Source organism: Podarcis pityusensis (genome assembly GCF_964106645.2).
Source record: "Podarcis pityusensis genome assembly, chromosome: 16".
Lineage (NCBI taxonomy): Eukaryota > Metazoa > Chordata > Lepidosauria > Squamata > Lacertidae > Podarcis > Podarcis pityusensis.
Window position 1 is genome coordinate 42157989 of NC_138041.1, and position 27760 is coordinate 42185748.

The 27760-nt window shown below is 46.0% G+C and overlaps 1 protein-coding gene across 1 annotated transcript in view; it reads right to left on the reverse strand.

The window, feature by feature from the left end:
- MYO18B (myosin XVIIIB) overlaps positions 1–27760 on the reverse strand; it is a 300711-nt gene that overhangs the window by 31933 nt on the left and 241018 nt on the right. Inside the window, exons 41-43 of the mRNA XM_080986568.1 lie at positions 18284–18417; positions 12900–12941; positions 5975–6115 (exon numbers count right to left, since the gene is read on the reverse strand). Coding sequence (XP_080842694.1) covers positions 5975–6115; positions 12900–12941; positions 18284–18417 — 317 coding nt within the window. The remainder of the gene's footprint in view (positions 1–5974; positions 6116–12899; positions 12942–18283; positions 18418–27760) is intronic.

Genomic DNA, 27760 nt, shown 5'->3' on the forward strand with positions numbered 1-27760 from the left:
GAAGGACAGATCGTGAAGCTGAGGCTCCAATACTTCGGCCACCTCATGAGAAGAGAAGACTCCCTGGAAAAGACCCTGATGTTGGGAAAGATGGAGGGCACAAGGAGAAGGGGACGACGGAGGACGAGATGGCTGGACAGTGTTCTCGAAGCTATGAACATGAGTCTGACCAAACTGCGGGAGGCAGTGGAAGACAGGAGTGCCTGGCGTGCTCTGGTCCATGGGGTCACGAAGAGTCGGACACGACTAAACAACAACAAAGCAGGCACCCCCCCCATGCAGGCACCCCCAGCAGAGCCTAGCGCTCGTCTACTGGCATCAGAGAAACTAACGCACACGGAGAGGAGCATTGGGCCGGGCTGTGCTGGGGGCACTGGCGTGGGGGCAGCTGGTTCATGCCCGCCAAGTGCCACATTGGCTGGCCAGGCTCCCCCCTATGCAGGCAGACAGGTGGCACAGCATGACCCTGCTTGGCTCCAGTGCTGTGCGGGATCGTTCCAGCGATGTCAGTGGTGAGGGCTGGAGTGCCATGGTGGCCTCCTTCACCCTCCATGCACACACACCCGGCGCATGCATGCACACCCTCCAGAGTGCATGCACCTGCCCTGGGCACCATAAGCTCATGCAACGCCACTGCTTAGATGCGTGGCTAGATCTTTGTGGCAACATTTTCCCAATGGTCAATTCTTTAAAAATGAAGACCGTTTTTCACAGAGAGGTGCATGTTGAGCAGAGGTGGGATTCATCTTTTCACCTGGTGCTGATTGTTTTTAAACTGCAAGTCTTTCCTCCTGCTGCCGCCACCACTTATGTTCCAAAGGCATGTTTAGTCCTGAAAATACCCACCTAGGAATCTGAGGGCAGGGAGAGATAATCTGGAAGGGGGATGAGCTGGAGCACAAGAACAGCCAGTGGTTAAGCGCAGCCTTACTGCAACAACTCCTCGGTTAAAATCTCAATCTCCGCCCCACCTCATATTAGCAGTGCTGTTTAAAAAATGGCATTTGAGGGGCTGCTGCTTTGGGGGGCTGGGGGTCTTGCTAAGTGACTCTCCTGCTTTGGAGCCTTTGAAACAGAGAGAAGAAATCCCCAGAGGAGAATCGCCTGCATACATTCAAGATGTTTGTTCCCTGAAAGGACCTGCAGACCTTTATTAGAGCTGAATATCAGCAAGTGACCCACGTTGTGAGTAAATGCCATTGCTTGGAACTGGTCTTTGAAAAATTAAAGTTGAAGAGACCTCTAAATATTTGACATTTGCAGGGGGGAGAGAGAGAGAGAGAGAGAGAGAGAGAGAGAGAGAGAGAGATTTTATATATGGTTTGCTTCTCTTCCAGAATGGCAAGGATTAGGAAGATGATCCATGGAGAAAATAAGCAAATGAAGTCAGCTCAAGACAGACTTCGTTCAAAGCTGCAGCTACTGGCTGCTGAGCAGCCTTCCAAGTCAGCCTGAGGTAGTATGTGCTAAGAATGGAAGGATCCTTTGGCTGGATCAGGCCAAAGGCTAATAATAATAATAATAATAATAATAATAATAATAATAATAATAATTTATTGTCAATATACAACCTGTGTACAATGAAATGAACCAAACCTGCCCCCCAGCAAACACTCAATCTCATTGCACTCTGTGTGCTTGTTGCACAAGGCACCAACCCCAAAAGTCAATTGCACTATATTATTTTCCGTTCAGCAGCCTAACAGCCCATGGATAAAAACTGTTTTTTAGCCTGTTGGTACGACTGATTATATTTCTATATATCCTGCCAGAGGGTAGAAGATTAAAAAGGTGCTGGCCAGGGTGTGAATCATCCCTGAGAATTTTTCTCGCTCTCCTAAGGCATCTATCCCTTGCGATATCATCTAGCAGGCTCAGGGGACAGCCCATGTGCTGTGTTCATCTTTATTTATTTATTTTTATTTATTTATTTACGGCTATTAGCCCATAAAGTATGTACAAACATAAAAGCACAGAGGCATAAAGCCGGTATATTCGGCATCAGAAGGTGAAAACCAGAAGGTGAGCACCATGATGCAGGGGTGGGTCATTGAGCAGAGCCAGGTAACAGCTTGGGGCCCGGATAGCTCCAAGGGACGGATCCCAGAAAAAGGAAAACTGAAGACGAGATCCGACATGCACTCTCTTCAAAACTGTCCGATTAGTTTTTGATGTTGTTGTTGTTTTTGGTGGTTTTTGTGTGTGAGATAACCGCATTCAGGAATCTCGCCACCTGCAGAGTTACAGAAGGATCTGTATCCTGCAAAAGTAGTGCGGCATGTGACTCAACAGGCCTGCCAACCAAGCGTAGTAAAGCAGGACCCAGGAATTTAGTCCTGGCTATGCTATGTAGGGGGCAGTTGAACATTATATGTGGGAGAGAATCAACAGTTTTCCCGTCACACACGCATAGCGGAGACACCAAACCCTTGGAAAATCTGTGGCTCAGCAGGTTCGATGGAAGGACATTGAACCTTGCACGAATAAATGCAAGTCGGTGTGGTACAGATGAAAGAGATGACATGTATGATGGAAGGCCAAGTGGTGGGGTTATTCCGTGATATCTGGGGGAGCAGACACCCCCACCCCCGGCGAGGTTGTGTTGGTTTTCAATGTCTGCTAATCTTTGCTCAATAAGGCTTTTGGCTGAGCGTAAGTTCATCTTTAAGGAGTCTGCTGGAGAAATTCCGATGCTCAGAAGTTTGGCATGGATTTTTCCTACCCACGGATTGACAAAGTCGTCCCGCCAGAGGCACTGAAAAAGGTAATGGTCGGGAAGCCTATGCCAGCTGGACAGCCAATAACCAAAGACTCGCTTCCAGATGACAGTCTCCAATGATGCAATCCTTAACTCCAGACGTATGGCTGCGTTGCTCACACACATGGGGAGTTTCAGGAGGCGACGGAGAAACTGATTCTGCAATGTCCCCAACGATGTTAAATTGGACCCTGGGGCCCAGAGCGGGGCAGCATAACAGAGGGTGGAAACCACTTTTGCATGGTACACCTTCAATGCAGAAGGGATGTGGGAGGCTCCGTCGGCCGCAAAAAATTGGAGTAGAGTATAAAGTATTGTTTTCCCTTTGTTTAGTAAATACTGTATCTGTGGCTTCCAGCTTAGGTTGTAGTGAAAAAAGACTCCCAGGTATTTAAATTTGAAAACCTGTTCTAATTGGACTCCATCTAACTTCCAGCTGTAAGTTTTCCGAGACCTGGTAAAGACCAGGACTTTAGATTTCCCATGATTAATTGTCAGATGGTTGAGTTTGCAATAAGCCGCAAAAATCTTTAGAGCTCTGCATAAACCGACTCTAGAGTAGGAAAGGATCACTGCATCGTCGGCATATAGGAGCAGAGGGCAGCGAAAATCAGCTAGGCGGGGGGCATGAATGTTGGCTTGAGACTCATTCAGAAAGAGCTTCATATCGCTAATAAACAAGTTGAAGAGGAGTGGGGCCAAAATGCAGCCTTGGCGCACACCTCTATTTATTGGGACCTCGTTGGATAGGTTTCCCGCCGGTGTGAGTCTCACTCTAGCCGACGACCCATGGTGTAATTGGGTTATAAGCCATAACAGCCTTCTATCTATGCCCCATCTCTCTAATTTCTTCCATAGACAGTTTCTTGGGATACTATCGAAGGCGGCCTTTAGGTCTATGAAAGCGACACATAGGCGCCCCCGACTCGGGGCAGAATATTTTCTGGCAAGATGATACATAATTACCATATGGTCAGTGGTCGAATAATTGTTCCTAAAGCCCGCTTGCTCGTGGCCAATCAAATTTGAGTCGTTTGCCCAATGGGACAGCTTAGACAGCAAAAATTTTGCATAGATTTTCCCGATGATAGACAAAAGGCTGATGTTCCGATAGTTCTCCGGGTCAGCAGGGGGACCCTTTTTATGGACTGGCACGATCACGGCCTCCTTCCATGACCTAGGGATAAGCCCCGTAGAATTAATTGCATCAAAGACTTTGGCCAGGATTTCAGCCCACCACCTCGGTTGCGCAACAATAGCCTCAGCAGGGACTAGATCCGGCCCAGGGGCTTTGCCCGTTTTCAGATCTAATATCAAGTTCATTATCAGGTCTGGGTCGGTAGAGGGCCACAAAGGTAGATGGTCGGCTCGGAATTCCGTGGATGAGTTGGATTCCTCTGCCAAGGAGAAATATTTACTCAAGAATTGTTCCCATGTGGGCGCAGGGATAATCATCAGTGGGTACTTCCTTCCTCTTTTGTTTATCAAAGCCCAAAATTCCTGTGGTCTGCGGGATCTAGAGGCCGCAATCAAGGCTCGCCAACGCTTTAGATACCACTCACGTTTGGCCAGCTTTAAAGTCTGTTTGTATGCTCTTTTGGCTTGTAAATAGGAGGATGGTAGAGCCTGGGCATAAGAGTTTTTGTATTCATTATAGATGGAACGAAGAAGGGATCTTGCTTGTTTGCAAGAGGTGTTAAACCAAGGGGCCCCAGCACTGCAATGCGCCACTTTCGCCTTTTGGGGAGGTAATGTAAAAAAAGTGGTAAGGTTTGTTGTAAGAAGGTTAAAAAGTTTCAAAACCGAATTGGAATCTTGTAAATCAGTAGTTATTTGAGGTAGATAGGCAGTGATTTCCCTATGGAAAAAATCCTGGTATTTTTGGGCCACAGCCTCCGACCATTTGATCCCTCTTATTTTGGTCGCTGATGAGGTTTCCAGAGGGACTGAGTGTTTATAGTCCTTCTGGTACCGGAACAATGACAAAGTGGTCACTATTGGGAGGTGATCACTGAAATGTTGGTTTTCAACTTGGAAGGAAAGTACATTGAGGGTGTTCATCACCCTCTGTAAAGACTTTCTGTCCGTGGCTGTCAAGCCAACGTACCACACTGTGATACAATATGAGAGGACACTTTCTATTGTGGACCAGTAGAAGGAGGTCATCAGTTGTTGTTTAACATTGTTCTTTCGCAAGACCCTGAGGAACTGGAGTCTCTGTTGGGCCTTCCTAACAACCTGAGTTATATTGTTTTTCCAAGTGATGTCTTCACTAAGGTAAACTCCCAGGAATTTAAATGGACTCTCTCCACACAACCCCCCCTCCCCCGGATATACAACGGGGCTAGTTCCCCTCTCTTCCTCGAAAGTCCAACACCATCTCCTTTGTTTTGCTAATATTTAGGTGCAAGTTATTCTTTAGGCACCATGTAGATACTTTTTGAACCTCCCCCCATACACTGATTCATCTCCACCTGTAATTAGACCCATTATGGTAGTATCATCTGCAAACTTAATAACTGCAGTAGATGGATCAGATGAAACACAATTGAGTTCACACAATGGGTCAGACAGAGGCAGGGCCAGAGCACAGCAGCAGCTCCCAGGATCTGGGATCCAGCAGCACATTGGCCCTGATTTTGGAGGCTCTACCCCTCTCCTCTATGCTAGCCAGGGTGGAAGGGATGGTTGCCAGGTCCAACCCACAGAGAGAAGGTCCACCCTTTGTATCAGAGGGGGGGGGGGCTGGATAGCATTGCCAGAATTTACACAGCCCCCGTTGCCCTGCTCAGCACACCAGGGGACTGACTCCTCAGCAACTAAAAAAAAAAAAATCTCTCTCAAGTTAAAAAGATCACACATAAAGTGTTGCAACTTTTAATTACAGTACTATATAAGGTGAACACCAGGGGAAGGAGGGGAACTGGGGTTTGCTCACTGACAGATCTAGATTACAATTCAGGGCTAGAATCTCCCTAATTAGTGTGTTTGGGGGAAGGGAAGGTAACGTCTCAAAATGTAGCAAGCTCACATGGCCTCCATTTTCCAGATCACGCTCCAGTCGGAGGAGTCAGGTCAGGTCTGGATTGTCTCAAATTGGGGCTGATCTGAATTGGATCCAGGGAATGGAGGTGGACATGCACAGCCCTAGTTTCTACAAACCTGTTGCATTGCTCAGAAGACACCCCTTTTCGTACACTTAAGAATGAGTCTCACCTCAGGCTCTGGGTACCACGGCTGTCCACGGTTTGCCTGGATGGAGAGGACCATGCCGATGCCAAACTGGACCACGATTTGACGCTTTCTTCAGGTTCCAAGTTCAAGCTCATGGTTGACCCCAGACTCAGCTGACTCTCGCTGTAAGTGGAAGAACACGGAAGGGTTGTTGTGAGGCTAAATGGGCAAGGAGAGAGGCCTTTGCCCACCTGATGCCCTCTGGGTGTTTTTTGACTACAACTCCCATCAGCTGTAGCCACCATGGGTTGTGGGGCAGTGCATGCACGCCACCCTGAATTGCCTGGAGGAAGGGTGAGATGGCACAAATGGAAGTTCATAACAAATTTGAAAGAATCTAAGAATCAAGAAGCTGTTTAAGAAAACTGCAAATATTTATTTCCACAGTCACAACAATTATGCACAATCAGCTCCTGTGCTTTGCAAGTGCATTTGCTTTGAACATTTGTGGTCTTGCATAACATATTCATATGATTTTTCCATATATGATTATTGATAGGTAATGCAATTATTGTTTATGTTGTCTCAAGCCCTTGATTAGTTGCATCAGGTGTGCCTGAGACAACACCTGTTGTATTTGTGCTATTGTGAGGGATTCTATTCAGGGGGTTGATGACTAGTGAGAGTGGAGAAACTAGTTAAAGTTGCATTTTCAGCTGAATTTGGGGAAACCATTTGAAGCATCTGTTGTGTTGAGCTACTTCAATTGCTTTTGTTTGATTTGCTCACTGCCAACTACTGAAATTCTGTAAATTTTGATAATAAACCTGATTTGCAATGGGGGTGGAATAATTTTAATTGCAACTGTAGATGAACTTGGGCAGGCTGTGGGCTGGAGACACATCCCTTCCACCCTGGCTATAACAACAAAGTATAGTTTGCTATAAACCAGAAAGTGAAGCTTGAAATCTCTTCCCTTCAAGTGCAAAGTGGAGATGTTATGTCTGAACCAAGCCAAATTATGGGGGCCTTTTTACAGACAGGGCTTTTTACAGATAGGACAGAAAAGGGGTTCTTGCACCAATCACTTTGTGGATGTAAAATCTGCATTGTTGGGAATGGGGGGGGGGGGATAGCTCAATGGAGAGTCCCTGTCCTGCATGCAGAAAGTCTCTGCTTCCATTCCCAAAGGCATCTCCTGCCTGAAACCCTCGAGACCTGCTGCCAGTCCATGTAGGCAACACTGAGATACACAGGCCAATAGCCTACGCATCTGCCTACGCTGAATGCTCAACTGCACCACATATATCCCAACTTTGTTTTCTCTTCTACGTGGACAATTATAACAATCCAAATGCATAGCCATATATAGAGATTACCCTGAATCTCACAACCTCCCCCCACCCCCTCCATGGGTCCTATTATTGTTGCAGGAATTTATGTATAGGTTGGGGGGGGTTACCCCTCCAGCAATATCATGCACATGCAGCCCACTACCAAAACCAGCACAATTGCTTTTGTGACTTTTGTGAATTGTCCCCACAAAACACCCCATCACAGTTTCAAAGGGCCTCTGCTGCACGATACCAAATGTAACAATTCGCTGATAAATGTATCTATGTACTGGCTCACTGGGAAAACTTCAGAAATTCCTATAGACATGTGAGCTCAGCTACTCAGCAGCCCCTCTGCCTGAGTGATAATTCCTGGCATCCTGATACCTGAGTGCCAGACAGGTAGCCATTCCAGAAATAACAAACCCAGATGAAGACAAAAGGGTGTGATTAACTTGGCTGGGAAACAGGGAAATGTAAATATCTCTTTTGTTACATTGATGGGTGTTTGGTGGAGGGCAAGGAGAACCATGGGGTAGGGTCCAGGATGCTCAAATTACTGCCACCAGACCTCCCCTTTCATGATATAACCATGATGTATGAGTGATGTAGTTTGGGGGGGGGTAACATGGGGATTAGCAGCTAATAAAAGTTTGGGGGCTCTTTTGTTCACGGCTTCCATCTTGTTCCACCTGGTGGCAGGTGGGAGTCCTGGTGCCACAGTCTTCAATAAAGACCAAGCCTACTGGCTGCTGTTTTGTTTTTGTTTTTGTTTTTGTTAAAATGATATTTATTAATCATTTTAAAATTACAGAAAAAACAAAGAGACAAAGAAGAAAAAAAACAAGGAAAAAGCAAATAACAGACAATACAAATCGATAAAAATCAAAATAAAAAAACAAAACACATAACACATCAAAATCAAAAAGCAAAAGTAAACCACAAACATTTAAAAACAAAATAAAAAATATTCCTTCTAGTAGCACCTTAAAGACCAACTAAGTTAGTTCTTGGTATGAGCTTTCGTGTGCATGCACACTTCTTCAGATACACTGAAACAGAAGTTGCCAGATCCTTCTATATAGTGAGAAAGTGGGGAGGGGTATTACTCAGAAGGGTGGTGGGAATGGGTGATTGGCAGATAGCTGGGATGAGCCTGTTGACGACTCTTAACGACTGCAATAGGTCTTACAGGAAAAGGCAAGGGGTGAGAAGGTGAGAAATGGCTTAGTCATGTATAATGAGATAAGAATCCAATGTCTTTGTTCAAACCAGGTCTCTCCATGGTTTTAAGTTTGGTAATGAGTTGCAATGCAGCAGCTTCTCTTTCCAGTCTATTTCTGAAATTCCTTTGTAGCAAAACAGCTACTTTGAGATCTTGTATAGAATGTCCTGGGAGATTGAAGTGTTCTCCTACTGGTTTCTCTGTTTTGTGATTCTTGATGTCTGATTTATGTCCGTTTATTCTTTGGCGTAAGGTTTGGCCTGTTTGTCCAATATAGAGAGCTGAAGGACACTGTTGGCATTTGATGGCATACACAATGTTAGACGATGAGCAATTAAATAGTCCTGAGATGGTATGTGTGATGTTGTTGGGGCCAGTAATGGTGTTGTCCGGGTGTATGTGGCAGCAAAGTTGGCATCTGGGTTTATTACAGGCTCTGGTGCCAGTGTCGGTGTTAAGTCTGGTTGTAGTATTATTGTGGGTTAGGAGTTGTTTAAGATTGGGCGGCTGTCTGTAGGCAATGAAAGGTCTTCCTCCCAGAGCTTGAGAAAGAGAACTGTCATTGTCCAGGAGAGGTTGTAGATCTCTGATGATGCATTGTACTGTTTTAACTTGGGAGCTGTATGTGATGACTAGAGGTGTTCTGTTATTTTCTTTTTTGGGTCTGTCTTGCAGCAAGTTCTCTCTGGGTATCAGTCTGGCTCTGTTGATCTGTTGTCTAACTTCATCTGCTGGGTATTTTAGTTCTAAAAAGGTTTGCTGTAGATCTCTTAGGTGAGAGTCTCTGTCTGTAGAATTGGAACAGATGCGGCTGTAACGTAGTGCCTGGCTGTATACAATGGACTGTTTGGTATGTTTGGGATGGTAGCTAGAGGCATGTAGATATGTTTGTCGGTCAGTTGGTTTACGGTATAAGGTGGTGTCTATGCGCCCATCCTGTATTTTTATAGTAGTGTCCAAAAAATGTATTTCTTGCATAGATTGATTCATTGTTAGGTTGATTGTGGGGTGAAAATCATTAAATTTCTGGTGAAAGGTGTCCAGGGTCTGTTGACCATGTGTCCAGATGATAAAAATATCGTCAATGTATCGCAGGTACAAGAGAGGTTTGAGTGGGTAGGAGTTTAGGAAACGTTGTTCTAAATCTGCCATGAAGATGTTGGCATACTGTGGGGCCATGCGGGTGCCCATTGCTGTGCCGCTGATCTGAAGGAACAGGTCATCACCGAGTTTGAAGTTGTTGTGGGTAAGGACAAATTGGCTTCAATCTCCCAGGACATTCTATACAAGATCTCAATACAAGATCTCTTGGTTTGAACAAAGACATTGGATTCTTATCTCATTATACATGACTAAGCCATTTCTCACCTTCTCACCCCTTGCCTTTTCCTGTAAGACCTATTGCAGTCGTTAAGAGTCATCAACAGGCTCATCCCAGCTATCTGCCAATCACCCATTCCCACCACCCTTCTGAGTAATACCCCTCCCCACTTTCTCACTATATAGAAGGATCTGGCAACTTCTGTTTCAGTGTATCTGAAGAAGTGTGCATGCACACGAAAGCTCATACCAAGAACTAACTTAGTTGGTCTTTAAGGTGCTACTAGAAGGAATATTTTTTATTTTGACTATGGCAGACCAACACAGCTACCTATCTGTAATTTAAAAACAAATCCAATATTCCCAAATCCTTAACTGTCATTGCCTTATTTCATCGACCTCCTCACACCTCCCTTTTTTGTATTCCAGTTATTAATTATCACAGCAAATCCTTCCCATTTTTCATAATATTCTGTCATTATATTACCTTAATCTATTTTAACCTTATCTTGCTATAAAAGTCCCTAAAACTTAAAACTAAATCTTATTTATACCAATTTCTCATAACCATAACATATTCTTGCAGAGTTCTTTTTAACATTTCTGCTAAAGCCAAATAGTTTCGTTCCAACATTTTTCTAATACTCATTAATTTTACAAAACAATCCTAAATAAAAAATTTTAAAAATTTTCTTCCAATCTTCATCCAACGTCTCTTCCTCCTGGTCCCGGGTTTTGTCAGTCCTTTCTATCCCATCCATCTGGTTCATTAACCTGGTAATCTTATGTCCGAGGCCCTTAAGTCTCTTCCATGTCCCTTCCGCAGATCTTCTTCATATTTATACCTGTACTTTACTTTGTCTCCTGGTCCTTTCACTCGTGGAAACTCCAACTTGACAGTATTTTTGTCCCTTCTCGATAGATCGGCCCCTTTTCCATAGTCCACACTGAACTCCATATAGTATTTAAAAGCATGTTTCAAGGTCCCTCCAAAGTTGAGGACCCCCACAACCCCAAACTCCTCACGGCCCATTGCCAGACTTGAAAAGTCAAGACATCCCTGCATAGGGGGGTCTATCCAGCCCCCCATCTCCAAGCCCAACAAAACTCTATCTCTCCAAATCTGGCTTTTTCCAAGTTCATTTGTCAAATCCAACAACTCATGTTCCTGCTGGGCCACAGCTCCCTCCATCTCTGCCACCCGAGGTCCAACAACAGCCTCCTCCCTCATCTGATCTGTCAGAGGACACTCCTGAGTTGATTCCTGGGTGGGTTCTATATAGATACCCACTACCTGTCCAAAATTTCTAATCGCAACAGTCATCAAATCCGTCTTCTCATGTAACTGTTCCAATAAAGCACTTGTCTTGCAGAAAGCACGCACCAGAGTCTCTGAATACATTGTTATGCAAGGTCAGAAGTCTGCTCCCACGATCTTAATCTGTTTGCAGCTGCGAAGCTCCCCAGTTCAAGTTTAATAACAGTTTCACAAGCTCCCTCTAGGAACTTCTATTTGTATCAATCTCTTTTCTTTTCTTTTTTTTTAACAGCAGATCTAACAACAAAGTTTCCTTTTTCAGATATTATGTCAGTATTTGTTCCTTTAAAATGCGAAAGAGAACAATGGAATCACTATGTTTCTCTTCTTTTAACTATCTGTCAAAAACATTTGTCTATAGTCAATGAACTTCCCAAAAACGTCTGTCCTGACACCCCGCTCCCAGGTTCAAGACGGTGGAAAATTACTTTTCTTTACACTCTCTTCTGCAGGTTTAAACAATCCGGAAAAAAACCCCCCTCTTCTCCTGCTTCCGAAGGGGGGTTCAGTAGTTTTAGATGATGAAAGTTGATCCTTTACAAACGACTTTCTAAACTCTAGTTTGCCATGTCTTTGCTTTAATCTATCTACAAGAAACGGAAGGCTGACTTCCTGTTTAGACCTTCCCGCTTCAGTGCCAAATTAAGAGGAATTTCTCAATCCAATTTTCCGTTCTACTCACAGATCGTTGTTTAAAGTCCAATTGTCCAAATTTGATCTGCTCACAGGTAGTTGTTTTTGTAGCCAAATTGTCCCAGGAAAAAGGTAGCGCTCTCCGGCAACAGCTGTGCGGCTTCGCTCCATGGAAGAAGCAGTTGACTCTCAGAACCACGCCACTAGCCCCTCTTCGCTCCGGAGCCCGTAATTGGGTTCCTTTACGAATTGGGGGGGCACAAATGGTGCCCGCCGAGTCCCATGGTCACAGGCTTCATCCGCCTGTGATTTTTTAAAGGGTCCCCACTTCGCCGTAGCGGAACAGACCCGTTTTCCGTGGAGCCGGTCCCTCCGGATCAGAGGGAATCCACCATTACCGATGGCGCCACCCCTGGTATTCTGGTATTCCTGGCTGGTGTCCTTTTTTTTTTGTCCAAGGGAGCTCTCAGATTTCTCTGTTAACAGTTTCCGTTAACATTATCAACATTTACAACTGCATATTATTCCATACTCTATTTTATTTCAATCCAAATTATCAATAGTATCTGTTACATTACAAGTAGATTAAAATCCTGCTAGTTGTTTCCATTTGCTTGCAGTGGTCTCCTAGATATGTTATAATTTTTTCCAATTCTTTTAAAAGTTTTTGTCCTCTTGGTTTCTGAGTTTACCAATCAGCTTTGCCATTTCAGCATAGTCCATCAGCTCAACTTCTCATGAACTTTTGAGGTATCTCCTCCTTCTTTATGACCCATTGAAAAATCAAGCTGGTTCTAAAAACCTGAAGACTATCTCACTACTGAACCTACTGAGACAATAGAAACTCCCATTTATTTGCAGAGGCAGGAGGGCAGAGATTGAAGAAGCTGTTAATATCTGCTGTATGTTAAGAGGCATAACATTTGGGAAGATCAATGTGGGCTCAGCAAACGTAAAAGGGGATAAATCTGAAAAATTGATTGGAAACAAATGGAAGGACATGGCCCATCTCTCTCACCCCCCCCATATTTTGGCTGCTGTTCAATGAGTGTACTTTTTGCAGTTGTTAATCAATGTGTTTTATCCTCTAGTCCCACGTAAGCTTGAATCAGGCATTTCCCGTTGGAGTTCACTTACGTGTCTCCTCTTGAGCTGAGCGATTCTCGAGCCGTCTGAACACTACAAGGGAGAGAGGAGAGAAAGACAGGGATCAGTCACTCTTCCCAGTGAGGACTAATATCTGTCCATCCCTTCTGCAGCAGACTCCCCTGAAACAGAGACATGCACTTGCCCCCGGCAGCCCTTTTGCTGGAGGAAATGTTCAGAAGGATCTTCCTTTAAGGAAAGGGTGGGAGCAAAGAACCTTCACTTTTTAAAAAACCTGTGGGGGAGTCTAAGTGATTGTTTTTATTTAGGAAAATCTTATCATAAAGCAAAGGATCCCTGTGGTACCTTTATTTGCACACAAACACGCAAATACACACACACACACACACACACACACACACACACACATGCACACAAACATCCCTGCTTTCTGCTGCTCCAGAGAAGCGGACACGGAGCAATGGATCCAAACTACAAGAAAGAAGATTCCACCTAAACATTAGGAAGAACTTCCTGACAGTAAGAGCTGTTTGACAGTGGAATTTGCTGCCAAGGAGTGTGGTGGTGGAGTCTCCTTCTTTGGAGGTCTTTAAGCAGAGGCTTGACAACCATATGTCAGGAGTGCTCTGATGTTGTTTCCTGCTTGGCAGGGGGTTGGACTCGATGGCCCTTGTGGTCTCTTCCAACTCTATGATTCTATGATTCTATCCCTCCTTTCGTCCAAGGAGCTCAAGGTGGCATACCCTCATTTCATCCTCACAACCACCCCGTGAGGTAGGTTAGGCTGAAAGAGGCCATGATGGGCCCAAGGTCACCCAGTGAGCTTCACGTCCGAGAGGGGATTTGAACCTGGGTCTCCCAGGTCCTAGTCTAACATTGGCTCTCCTAGACCTTTCCACAGAACTTTATAACAGTAACACTTTTTGCTTTGCTAACCAACCCCAGGATTAGGGTTGCAATAGACCAGGAGTCAGCAACCGTTTTCAGCCGTGGGCCAGTCCACTGTCCCTCAGACCTTGTGGGGGGCCGGACTATATTTTGGGAAAAAAATATGAACGAATTTCTATGCCCCAGAAATAACTCAGAGATGCATTTTAAATAAAAGGACAAATTCTACTCATGTAAAAACATGCTGATTCCAAGACCATCCGTGTGCCGGATTGAGATGGTGATTGGGCCGCATCCGGCCCCTGGGCCTTAGGTTGCCTACCCCTGCAATAGACAGTCCTCGTCCGACACTCTAAACACGACACCATATATACACATCCCTAATTTGAGGTGAAAGAAAGACACAGCTACAGATGAGTGAATGTGTCAATTTCAGTTTCCCTCAGCTTCTCATTTTCCTAATATTAATTTCAGTTTGCCACATTTACACAGTCCAAAGTGCAAAATTCACCAGCATTTTAGTATGGAATTCTCCTAACATACACATTTTGCAAGCAATCTCCCTTATATAATGAAGATTTGTATACTATTTTCAGTATGATGTGCATTCCAAAAGATAGATGCATTTCAGTTAGTGAACTGTTTTCCATTAGCACCAGGGAATGGTGGAAAGTTATTTTACAGAGGCCAACAGAGCATGGGAAATGGAGCATGTGATCCCTTTGTGGTGCCCTTTCCCTGCAACCTGCTATCACCCACAGGCAGGGAACCTTGAGGCCTCCAGATGTTGCTGAACTACAACTCCCATCAGCTTCAGTGAACATGGCCAACGGCCACAGACGATGGGAACGGCAGTCCAGCAACATTGGGAGGAGCCCCTCTGGTGCTGTAACTCCACCAACCCCTGGAAAAGCTGAGATAGCAAAGATGTTCTGGGTTGGGCTCCTGGAGGATGGCTCAGCATCCCTCCAAGCGTGCAGGGGAAGCAGAGCCCAACTTTGAGCAAGGCAGGCCTGCGTGAGAGGAATTTGCTGGCTGCTCCTGGGCAGGGTCGGAATAGTTTGGCTGCTCACAGAAAGTTTACATTGTGAGTGGCCCCTGCTGTCATGTTTGCCTTCACTTCATGTCATTCGTTTTATGCATTTTATTTGACAGAGAAGAAAGCACCCAACTGCCAATGAGAGAGGGAGAGAGAGGGAAAAACCACAACCAAATTGGGAGTGAGAGGGGGAGACACACAAAACAAACTGCTTTTCCTTTGAAGCCTGGCTGCTCAGAAACCATGCCAAGGCATACGCTTCTGAATAGAAGTCTGTTAATTATGGCAGCTGCAAGCCAAATCACTTACGCAGTGGCCTCCATCCATAAATTCTCGCCGGCTGAGGAGAGCTCCTCAGCCGGCCACTTGCAAGGCTCAGCTTGGCTTGGCTCTGGGCTCGTGTTTGCCAAAGTATTCTCTTACCTTGCAAAGGAGCTGATATACTGTTGTTATATCTGTCTGACTTGAGAGACAATGGACTGAGCCTCTGGGGTTGAAATCAAACTGCTGTGTTAGCACCGGTGACCTCCCTGGGGCACAAGCCCAGGTAGGGTGTCTGGAGGTCCTGAGCTGCCCAAATGACAAGACCTCCTCTCAGTCTTGCTGATGTGATCCAAAGGAATGCAGAGCAAGACATTTGCACCAGCTTAGTTGCAGGAGTTGCTAATAACAACTGGACAGCCCTCCCTGGGGTGCATGACAAATCTGTCAAGTTCAGTCTTCGTTTCACTTTTTTCCAATATTAAGGTCACTTTGCCATGTTTCCACATTCCATCTGCCTTTTTTTAAGGCCTCATGAAAATTTGTCGGCATTTTATTTTGCACTTCTCCCAATACACACATTTCTTCAAACAAAGCTCACAATAGTGCATGCTTGTGGGATATTTTAATAAATATATGCATTTCATACATAATACCTTGTGGGGAAACTGCACAAAATTCAGATACAGTGGTACCTCGGGTTAAGTACTTAATTCGTTCTGGAGGTCCGTACTTAACCTGAAACTGTTCTTAACCTGAAGCACCACTTTAGCTAATGGGGCCTCCCGCTGCTGCCACACCGCTACTGCATGATTTCTGTTCTCATCCTGAAGCAAAGTTCTTAACCCGAGGTACTATTTCTGGGTTAGCGGAGTCTGTAACCTGAAGCGTATGTAACCTGAAGCGTATGTAACCCGAGGTACCACTGTAATTTAAATTCTACAAAAAGTGTCTTAGCTACAAGGTGAGGGGCATTGCCCCCTCCTTCAGGCTTCCCTCAATAATCCTTCTGCATCCCCCCAAAATTGGTGTATTCCACAGCTCAACCTGTGTATCAGTGTATGATGGTGTATCAGTGAAGGAATTAGCCCTCTGGTTTAGCTTGCCTCTGGGCACTGAATCCTCTGTTTGTCTGGGTGGTTTGTAGAAAGTTCTTGCTATGAGCATGGCTGGGACAGTTTAGATTTCAGCATCATCTCACCCACCCACTACAGGTTGCGATGAGGTCATCACAAGCCTCTTCTTTCTTCCTGAGATTTCCAGCAATGCCTTATGGCCTGTTTGTACAGGTCAGTTCACACAGAAAGATGGCTTCATTTTGGTTCACACACAGTTTCAGAGACCAGGAATCAGGCAGGTTCACATTAACATGAGAATTGACCCATCTTCATTTCCGCTCTACCTGCCATGGATTACTCTAACCCTTTTTAAAAACTACCTTAGCCAAAGGCCAGGAACATGTCTTGTGGCAGTGAGTTTCATAGTCTCATCTAACTTTGCACATCTATGACCTTCAGGGGGCAGGAGCAGCTTCAGGTGGACTCGATGCAGCACATGTCTCAACCTCACGGCTCCTGATTATGCACAGTGGAACCCCAGGAGGCATCAGATTGAGGCCAGGTTGCTCTCGCTGCTTTTGTTTTGCTTTTTTAAGGTTCTTTTGTTGTTTTCAGCTCCTGGGACCAGTTCCCTTTCCTGCTCAATACCCTCACCCCAGAGTCAAACACTAAAGGTCGAGTTCCCATCCACCAGGAGGAAGCGTGGAAATGCACTGGCTCCAGACTGGTTTCTCTCCACCTCGTGCACTGAGTCATCCCTCTGCAAAGTGAGTCCATCACGTGATGCTGCCACAAAGATGAAAGGTTTTCAGCAGAGACTCAAGGAGCTGCTCTGCTCTGGCCTTTGACAAATTAGGAGGGGAAACCTCACTGAGAGAACTTGCCTAGCCCTACACTCAAGAAGCCACAAGAAAAGCCTCCTGGATCAGGCCAATGGCCCATCTAGTCCAGCATCCTGTTCTCTCAGGGGCCAGCCAGATGCCCATTATAGGAAGCCCTCTCCTTTCCTGTGGTGTCTAGAAACTGCTTTGCAGCAGCATCACTGCCTTCAACTGTAGATGCAGAGCATGGCCATTGGCAGCCCCCTTCGCCATGAATTAGTCCAATCCTCTCTTAAAGCCATTTAACTTGATGGCCATCACTGCCTCCTGTGGCAGAGAGTTCCATAGTTTAGCTATGCACAGCATGAGGGACTCTACCAATATTTAGCTACACTGGATAACTCTCTCTCTCTCTCTCTCTCTCTGTGTGTGTGTGTGTGTGTGTGTGTGTAGTTTATATTCTATTAATGTTTAATTGTTTTTAAGTGATCCCCACACACACTGTCTTTGTTTTTAGCTGTTCCTATTTGATCTGTAAGCTGACTTGAGTCTGTCAGGGAAAAAGGCAGGACAACAACAACAATAACAATAACATCCATGAGTTCCAGTGTGACCAGGGGAAAAACCTCTTCTTCCACTCTCTCCATGCAATGCATCATTTCATGGAGTGTGGTTTGTTCCATGCTCAAGTTAGATCAGGCAGCGGGGAAGCTCTAAAAGGACACCCCTGTCCTAAAAGATGAAAGCTGTATGGATGTGTATCTGCACACAACACACCATAGGAATCTGCCTTCTGCTGAGACAGATCAGTGCTGTCTGCATTGACTGACAACGGTTCTCCAGGTTTTCAGGCATCACATAATCGTACAGCTGGAAGGGAACGCCCAGGGTCACCTAGTCCAGTCCCTGCAAGGCTCTTCATCGGGGATTGGACCGGGAGCCTTCTGCAGGCCAAGCAGATAGCCTCCTGCTGAGTTTTGGGCCTTTCCACACACAGCTGGCCAGACAGTATGTGCCACAGCCACCATTCCCTAGCCGCACTACTTCACAGGGGCACTGAGATGTGAAAGCGCACCCACCCAGAGCACCCAGCTCCAAAGCCCCAACTCCACCCCACCCCTTGACCTGGGAAGGCTCTCTGGGGCTGTGCCTTCTGGCTTTTCTTCACACACTGCACTGGGGGCTCCACCCCCAGGCACTTTTTAAAAAAATAAATAAATAAATATTGATTTCACAAGTTTTGATTTTTTTCACCCTGCCAGGAGCCTGGAGTCTGAAGAGGAAGGGCGCGGGGAAAGCAGCAGGCTGGCTTGAGAGGCGGAGACCCAGTCCTGCCAGCACACTCACCTCTCCCTATCACTGTCGTCACTCGACTGCACTTCTTCCAGAGCCACCTGCAAGTCCGCAATGCGGCGGATGGAGGTCTCCAGGTCTGCCTGCAACGTCTGCCTCACTGCAGAGAGCTCATCCACTTGCTTCTCCTGGAGAAACAGGAGCACAGGGTGAGGGGGGGGGGAGGGTTAGTGGTGGCCCAGGAAGCAACACGCAAGCAAGGCAGTCCTGAACAGGTCAGCTCAGCAAATCATTTGTTCAATGCATTTCTGTTAAGGTATTGTGCTTTATTCTAGAAAGTGGAAGGTGGTTTGAAAAAATACAATGTAGTGCAGTGGTTAGAGTGACAACCCAGGTCACTCATTAAACCAGGGATGGAGAACCTGCAGGCCTCCTCTTGGACCACAACTCCCATCAGCCCTAGCCAGCATAGTCAATGGCCAGAAATGATGGGAGCTGCAGCTCAACCACATGTGGAGGGAACCACTTTCCCCAATGCCAGCACTGCAAAGAAAGCTGCCTCACACCAAGTCAGGCTCTGCCCTGTATTGTCTGCACTGACTGGCAGCAGCTGTCCAGGATTCCAGGCCAGGTGCCTTCCCAGCCCCACCTGAAGAGCTTGGGGATTGCACCTGCAACCTCCTGTATCCAAAACAGATGCTTTGCCACTGAGCTAAGTGCGAAACAAGATTCCATTTTCATGGTCTGGCATAAAGGGCTAACTTTAAAAGGAACAGGGATAGCTGCCTTACGCTGTGCTTTGTGACCTGGGCTTTGCTCTGAAAGCATCCAGAAAAAGGTGTGTTTCGAAAATGGATTTGAAGGAAGAGAGAAAGGTGGCAACGTGAGGCATTCCCAAAAACAAAACTAGGCTATTTATGTATGCAACGTCAGCAAAAAGGGTTATAGTGGCAAAACACTGGAAAGATAAAAACGTGAGGCATCCAAGAATAGGTATCTACCCAAGGACCTCTATGCAATAACAAAACAATCTCTAACCCTGGACCCAGACAGAATTAGCTCTCCTGCCAGGCTGTTGAAAGTGACTTTCCCTTGCTCACAAAGGGTTGCTAGCTCTGCTGCAGCCAGACTCAAAATTGCCAAACATTGGAAGTCTGCATGAGGTCCCTCTAGGGCTGGGTGGTTTGAGAGGATGTGGGACATTGTCTTGCTTGAGTATGTAACCCATCACAAGGGTTATGAAATGAGGCCATCTGGATGCTGTATGGTTTCTGTTCCTATGATTTATAAATAAAAATAGTGCACTGCACAGCCCTCAACAACACATGTCTTCAAGGTACAAGAAAAGTTACAAGAATCTGACTCACAAAGAACTTTCTGGCAGTAAGAGCTGTTTTGCAGGGGAATGGATTCCATCAGAAGGTGGTGGACTCACCTTCCTTGGAAGTTCTTAGGCAGAGGTTGGATGGCCATCTTTAGTTAAGATACTTTAGTTGAAATTCCTGCATTGCAGGGGGTTGGACTAGATGACCCTTGTGGTCCCTTCCAACTCTACAGTTCTATGACTCTTGAAATGTCCCTTTGCAGAATCTATTTTATTACAGTCTGCAAAGTGTCCTGAACGTTCTGTTCATTTTATTCCAACTGCAATAATTTGCTTCATACATTCATTGATCTTTGTTTTATTGTTTCTTTGTTATTCCTGAAAACTATGGTAAATGAAGATATCTCTACTATCATTATTTCTTTTTTTTTTTTTAAAGGACAGTTAAAAGTGAGGGTCAAATCAGGTAAGTGTTCGGCCAGGCAGGAGGCTGGAAGGAAGGAATTACAGCAGCAGGAAATTGACTGAAAGTGCACTGGAAGGCAAATTCGCATGGGTGGCGCTTTCCACCTCCCTAAATGCCTTGATCTGATGGCTGTGCTGAGGAGGGTGGCTGGAGCAGAGAAAGGTGAGCTGCCTGCTGGGCAGATGAGACATTGGCCTCGGTTAAACTCCTAACATTTCTCTGATATTGCATCCACCTTTCCTGTAGGGAAGGAGTGATGTATGCTGAACAGACAGGAGGCAGAAGCCGGCTGCAAAAGGCTCCTAGGATGGGCAGGCTTGGCCTTCTGGGGTTCACCCTTGAAGGCCCTTGATCTGTTTGCTTCACATGGTTCCCTTCACTTGCTGAAGTGGGAATCTTCTCTAATCGAACGCTCCCTGTCAGGACAGGTAAAAAAAGGAAAAAAGAACTTCTCCATGCAACGCATCGCTGAACTATGGAACTTGCTCCGCCGGGAGGCAGGGATGGCCTCCAACTGGGATGGCTTTAAAAGAGGGTAAGATAAATTCATGGAGGATGGATTTCAAGGAGCAGGGACAGGCCCTCTCAAAATTCCCCAGTGGCCATGCACGCACACTTCAGGGTGTGCTCACAACATGCACACAAGTCGTGGGGCATGTGCACATGGCATGCTGACATTGGAGGGCCAGGCAGTGTGCTTGAAGGACTCGGAAGCGATCGGTGGCTGCCACCCATGATGACTATACTCTGCCTCCACAGCTGGAGGCAGCAATGCTTCCAAAAAAACAGTTGCTGGAAGCTACAGGTAGGGAGAGTGTGTGTGCTCGGGTCCAGCTCACGGGTTTTGCAGGGGCATCTGGCTGGCCCTGTGATAACTGGATGGTGCTGGACTAGATGAGCCATTGGCTCTTATGTTCTTCATTGTTGCTTGGATTATTGTCCCAAAGCACAGTCAGCACTGCAATCAAATATACTGCAATCCAATATGCTGACCGCCATAACATAAATTATGTGCACATGCGCGTGCACACACACACACACACACACACACGGTCCTTAGGCAGGAGAGGAGACTTTTAGGACTGCAACTCCCATCAGCTTGACCATTGCACAGGCTTGTGGGCTTCCCAGAGGCATCTAGTTGGCCACTGAGCTGGGTATGCTTAGCCTGGAAGAGAGGACCCTGAGAGGAGATAGGATAGCCGTCTTCAAATACCTCAAGGGCTGTCCCATGGAAGAAGGAACAAGCTTGTTTTCTCCTGCTCTGGAGGGTAGGACTCCAACCCATGGCTTCAAGTTACAAGAAAGGAAATTTTGACTAAACATCAGAAAGAACTTTCTGGCAGTAAGAGCTGTTTGACAGTGGAACGGTCTCCCTTGGGAAGAAGTGGACTCTCCTTCCTTGGAGGTTTTTAATCAGAGTTTGGATGGCCATCTGTCCATTAGTTGATATTCCTGCACTGCAGGAGGTTGGACTAGATGACCCTCAGGGTCCCTTCCAACTCTACAATTCTATGATTCTAGGATGCTGACATATGGAACCTGGAACGTTATGACACTGGGATTGGGCTGGAGTTTCTATCTTGTGTCACTCCCTTACTGGAAGTCTAAAAGAGCAACCTGAAGAATGGCTAGGCAAGCGTTAAAAATGTTTTTTATAACTGACACCTTTGTGGAATGCATGACCCACTTTTATAGCGACAGAGGCAAGCGCTGAAAGATTGCATCTCCCGGGGAGAAAAAATGCAATGTCGGACAGGTAACAGTGGCTGTAATTGGCAATTTGTAAATGAGAATCAGGAAGGCAAACAACTTATTGATTCAGAACAAACTCAGCCCCTCCAACATTTGGATGACAACATATATTAAAATAATTTTCCTCCCTCTCCCAAAGATGAAGCTCAATTCATCCCAACTCTGTTCTTTCAGTCCCCCTACCCCTTTTCTTTCTCTCTTCCTGACAACCAAGAGTGTCTGCCTGCCAACAACGTTGAGCAGGAATTATTTTTGCAAGATCTGGGAAGTGTTGCTGCCTCCTTCGCTCATGACTGCGCTCAAAATGTATTTTTAAAAGACCCACGAGCAGTTTTCTCAATCTGGATTTTATAAATTATTATTAACAAACAATGCAAGTTCCCCCACAGCAGATGCCTCTCTATGTCAGCATATGCCCCCCCTTCTTTGCATGGTGCTCACACATCTTTTTTATCTGGGAGGAGGGGTGCATGGCAGTTGAGTTATTGCCTTCTGGTGGAACTTGAAAGCTGAAAGATTTTCAAACTGTCACAGGGATTTAGAAGCTCTGGGGGTGGAAAAATGGATGGGTCCACTGAGGTGTAAGGCACTGCCATGGCTGACCCAGAGCAATCATTCTGGAGTGAGGCAGAACAAAAGGTTTCAGCTCAAGTGCAGAAGCCATGTTGGTAGCAGGTGGCCTGGGACCCCCAAGTCCTGGGCCTTTTCTGCTGGGCTTTGATTGTATGTTTATTTTAAACAGAACTTGGCCTCCAGGGCTGCCATGCATCCTGCAAAGCCAGAAAGACCCCAGGAACCCACCCTTTTAATTTGCTCCTGGGCCTAACATCCCTTGTGTGGGTCAAGAACTAGGATCACTGAGAGGCAAAGTTTGAAGCCAAATAGGTGCACTTGGATGGTGAATGGAAAGTCCTGTGAAACTGGGTCTGTGAGCCCCCTTCCTTCACCAGGCATTTTCAGGGGGCTGCATCTGCCTGCAGCTTGCTCCAATTTCTGCAGCTTTATGGTGGATAACAGGTTTTACTGCATTGTTCTTTGTGTACACAGCCCTGGGGTCTGTCTGGATGAAGTGCAGTTTAGAATTTTTAAAAATAAAAATCTGTTGTGGATTTGGCCTGGCCAAATCACCTAGCTCATGATGTCAGAGAATTCTGATGGAAACGGGAGCAGAAATTGCCAGAGGTGTTTATTTGCCCTGTGTCTGGAACAAAAATCAGTTCAGTGAATACAACTGATATCTGCTGTTGTTTATTTCAGTCCAGAAACAATGCATAATTGATTATGCCCCCACCATTTGCTTTGTGTTTCCTTGCATTGAAATGAATGGGATGCAATAATCTAATGACAACATAAGTTACAGAATTTCACCATGCTGGACAGTGACAATAATAACACCAACCTCCTTGGGGTTGTCAACAAATAGGTCCTCCAACGGCCCCCTCCTCATGCTGAGCCGGCCAGCACTTTCACAATGTCTCCTAGGAACTTATGACATTTCGGGGAGCTGGACTAGGTGACCCTCAGTATATGTTCCAACTCAACAATTCTGTGATTCTATGACATCCAGGTGAACCTCCCTTGAGGTTGCCTGGCTTGCATTTCTAGCCTTGCTCTTGACTCCTGGCTGGCGCTCTGATCCTGACTGCTCTCTGGTCCTGCCCTCCTGGCTGCCTTTCTGGCTGCCCTCCCCTCCTGGCTCCCAACTCCTGATTCCTGGCTCTCTGCCCTGCCCTGCCAGCTTCAGACAAGCTGACTGCAGGACAAAGGGGGCAGTATGTGTGTGTGGAGTTCAATTGGTAGGTTTCAATATGGTACTCTTGACAGTAGCTGAAATATTTACACTCATCCTGACCAACATGCCCCAGATACCTCTTCAGCTCTCTGTTTGGCCTTGGGACAAAGGAAAGACTGAGTCTTTTCTAAGGGCCTAGGTGGGAATAGGATTTTGGTTTTGAAACAGGGAGCTATTGTTAAGAGTTGCCTGCCATAGAGCTCCCTGCTTTGCATTCAGGAGACATCAAGTGATGATGATTATTACTCTGTCTGTTTGAAAACCCGGGAAGTTTTAAGTGTCAAAGCAGTTATTTTGGGTATAAAAGATATTTTAATGCCATCGCTAAGATGGGAGTCACACAAGGTTATATGGTATGTGAGCGAGAGATGCTGCTTTAAAAGATAAAGGGGGGTGTTCAACATAATTGCACTCTTCTGAAGATGTATAATGTACCACATTTCTGGCTCCCCCCTTGATATTTTAAGCATACCTTGAGTACTTGGCTCAAACCTGCATCAGGATTATTGATGACAGAACTTGGGTATTTACAAGAAATTGAATGATGATTGAAATGGACTTTTATACAGGAAGATTTTGGCACAATCTCACAGGAAACCGACATCACGAAAGAAGAATTGGCTACATCCTGCTCCTTTTTTCATCTGGGATTCTAACACTGAAGCCTTGCTTGGAAAGTAGGAAGACTCATTTAAAAAACACTGAAATTCTAAGCCAACATTTGTCCTTTCTGATCCAGAGATTTCCTGTGCAGAAAAACAACCAGAGAGCAGTGGTGTAGTGTGGGAGGTGCTGACCCCCCCTGGTCCTGGGTGCCCCCATTACAGGCTCAATCATTGGAGCCTGGCTCTGGTGTGCAAGGGAATGGCCGAGGCAGCTTTCTCACACCCAGCCTCAGCAGATCCACTCCCGGGTCAAGCCTGACCCGGGGCAGAGTGTGGGATAGTCATTGGCAGCATTGCAGCAACTCTGCTGGGCTGCACATGCGAGGGAGCTGGCTAGGCAGCTTCCTTGCTCCCAACTACAGCTCCGTCGCTGGGTCAGGTCTAACCTGCAGGGCGAAGAGGAGGAGAGTTGGCAGCAGTTGCAGTCCTTCTCCTCTGCTGGGCTGTGGCATGCGAGTGCACTGCACACGCTGCTTTGCAAGGCAAGATGCAGAGGGCTTCCTCTGTGCTCTGCCCCCTCGGTGGACCACCCTGCCCACCCTGGGCAGTTGCATTTTATGCTCTGCCACTGCCAGAGAGTGTTAACTTAAGAGGAAACATTGTCTCCTGGCCCCCTCCCTTGGAAACAGTGCGTGGGCTCCCACCTCAAGGAAACATGAAAGCTTTATTTTAAGAAGTCAGGATACATGGTTCAAATGTCCACAAGCAGAGTTTTGGTATACATGGCTTGTTGTTGTTTAGTCGTTTAGTCGTGTCCGACTCTTCATGACCCCATGAACCAGAGCACGCCAGGCACTCCTGTCTTCCACTGCCTCCTGCAGTTTGGTCAAACTCATGTTGGTCGCTTTGAGAACACTATCCAACCATCTCGTCCTCCGTCGTCCCCTTCTCCTTGTGCCCTCCATCTTTCCCAACATCAGGGTCTTTTCCAGGGAGTCTTCTCTTCTCATGAGGTGGCCAAAGTATTGGCGCCTCAGCTTCAGAACCTGTCCTTCCAGTGAGCACTCAGGGCTGATTTCCTTCAGAATGGAGAGGTTTGATCTTCTTGCAGTCCGTGGGACTCTCAAGAGTCTCCTCCAGCATCATAATTCAAAAGCATCAATTCTTCGGCGACCAGCCTTCTTTATGGTCCAGCTCTCACTTCCATACATCACTATAGTGGTACCTCGGGTTACAGATGCTTCAGGTTACAGACACTTCAGGTTACAGACTCCGCTAACCCAGAAATAGTACTGTCAGGGGTTCAGGGACAGAGGCACAGGGTAGGCAGGAGATGGAGAGCGATGGGGATGAATCCCAGGACAGCGAGGAAGAGGATGACAATGACTCTAGAGATTCCATGAGTCTTTCCAGCGAATCAGAGGATTCCCAGAAGGGGGCGCCGGTGGTCAAGGCCAGGGGAGCCCCAGGGGGGACGTGTCAGGAACAGGGGGCCAGCGGGGGATCCCAAAGTGGCAGCTGGGCGTCAGGACCAGCCTCCCCGCCAGAGTGCAGCGAAGGGGGTGGAGGTTCCAGTGTATCAGGGGAGGCGGCTCCGGCAGTAGAGAAAGGAGGGAAGTCGGAGCAAGCCACCCTCCCGGAAGGGGAGGGGAGTAGTGAAGCGAGTAGCGTAGCTGTCAAAAGGAAAGTTAGAGGTTGGGCGCGCGCGCCAAGTTCAAATGTAGAGGCGCGCGGAAGTACAGGGAGCCCGGAGGAGGGGCCAGGTCCCAAAGCCCGCAGGAGGGGGCAAGAGCAGTCTGATTCCGCGTCGGAGGAATCCAGGAGGGGCGAAACCCCAGCGGGCAGAAAGACCCTGCGGAAAAGGAGAGAAAGAGGTGGAGCAGCGCAAGCCTCTTAAACTGGTGCAGGGGAGGGACGGATTCAGAAGGGACTTCAGCGGTCTAAGCCTAGCAGACGTAGGGCTGCGCGCCTCGGATCTGAAGCAAACAATGAACCGCAATAAACACTTTTGTATATAAGAAAAGAAAGGCGTTGGTCTTTTGTGAGCTGAGACTTGAGGCAGCCCTGACAAGTACCTTTGGTTAAGAACTTTGCTTCAGAATGAGAACAGGAATCACCAGAAGCGTTTCTCTTGGGTATTGTTGGAAATGAAATAAATAGAAAGGAATGTAAGCTTTTTCTATATGCAGTAACAGCAGCAAGAATACTATTGGCCCAAAAATGGAGGCAAGAAGAATTACCAACGATGGAAGAATGGAGGATGAAATTAATGGACTATGCGGAACTTGACAAACCAACGGGAAGGATCCGAAACCGGTGGGACCAGAAATTTACCGAAGACTGGAGTAAATTTATGGATTATTTGAAAAGTATTTGTGATGAACAGATGACGTTTGTAGGTTTGCAAGAGGTTCTGTGAGGAATAATATTATTATTAGTTTCTATTAACAGTTTCTATGCAAATGCAATTCTGGTTCTAAACGCAGCATAAGGGGTTTCTACAGTATAGTGTATTTTAAAATAGGGTTTTAGAGTTTTTAGGGGTTTTTGAATGTTTTATGTAGTTTTATGTAGTTTTGTGGTAGTTTTATGTAGTTTTGTGGTAGTTTTATGTAGTTTTAATGTAGTTTTATGTAGTTTTGCAATTTCATTGTCCTGCATGGGACAATGACAATAAAGATATATCTAATCTATCTAATTAGAAATATTGTAAAAATGGAGGAGAGACGATAAGTTAAGAGATGTAAAGGCAATATTAAGTTAGGAAATGCATAAGAAGTGATTAAGACGGAGGATTATCAGAGGTGCTGATGGAAATCCAATAAGAATGTATTTGTGATAAACTGTGTGGTATGTTTTATAATTCTGTATTTTAAAACCAATAAAAATATTTATATAAAAAAAGAGGAACCGCGCGGCACCGGTACAGCGGGCCCCAGTAGCTAAAGTGGTACCTCAGGTTAAGAACAGTTTCAGGTTAAGAACAGACCACCAGAATAAATTAAGTTCTTAATCCGAGGTACCACTGTACTGGGAAAACCATAGCTTTAACTATACAGATTTTTGTCGGCAAGGTGATGTCTCTGCTTTTTAAGATGCTGTCTAGGTTTGTCATCGCTTTTCTCCCAAGAAGCAGGCGTCTTTTACAGGGGACTAGGAAAGGGAGGGGGGCGGCAGGTCGCCCCAGGTGTCATCATGGAGGGGAGGGGGTGAAAAATTATCAAGGAACAATTACTGCCCTACTAGGGCGGTTCACAAAAAACTTTTTTAAAAAAATGCCTGCTCCAAAGGTCTTATCTTACTACACTAGGGATTATATAGCTACATATGAAATTTTATGCATATCAGTTAATATCTTGACCCTCCTCCACGAAAATAGCTGTTTTCTTGGCTGTTTTCCTATGTCGTGAAGGCTGAAATTTCAACAAAACATGTGCCTTTGCTAGACTCTTTTTGGGCACCTGCTAAAAGCATTCTTCTTTAGGCAAGCATACCTAGATGCTTAGGAAGTTGAAGTAATTTTAATCTTAATATTTTAGCTTTTGTATGTTTTAAAGTAGGATTGTTAATTTTTCTTGATTTTACTGCT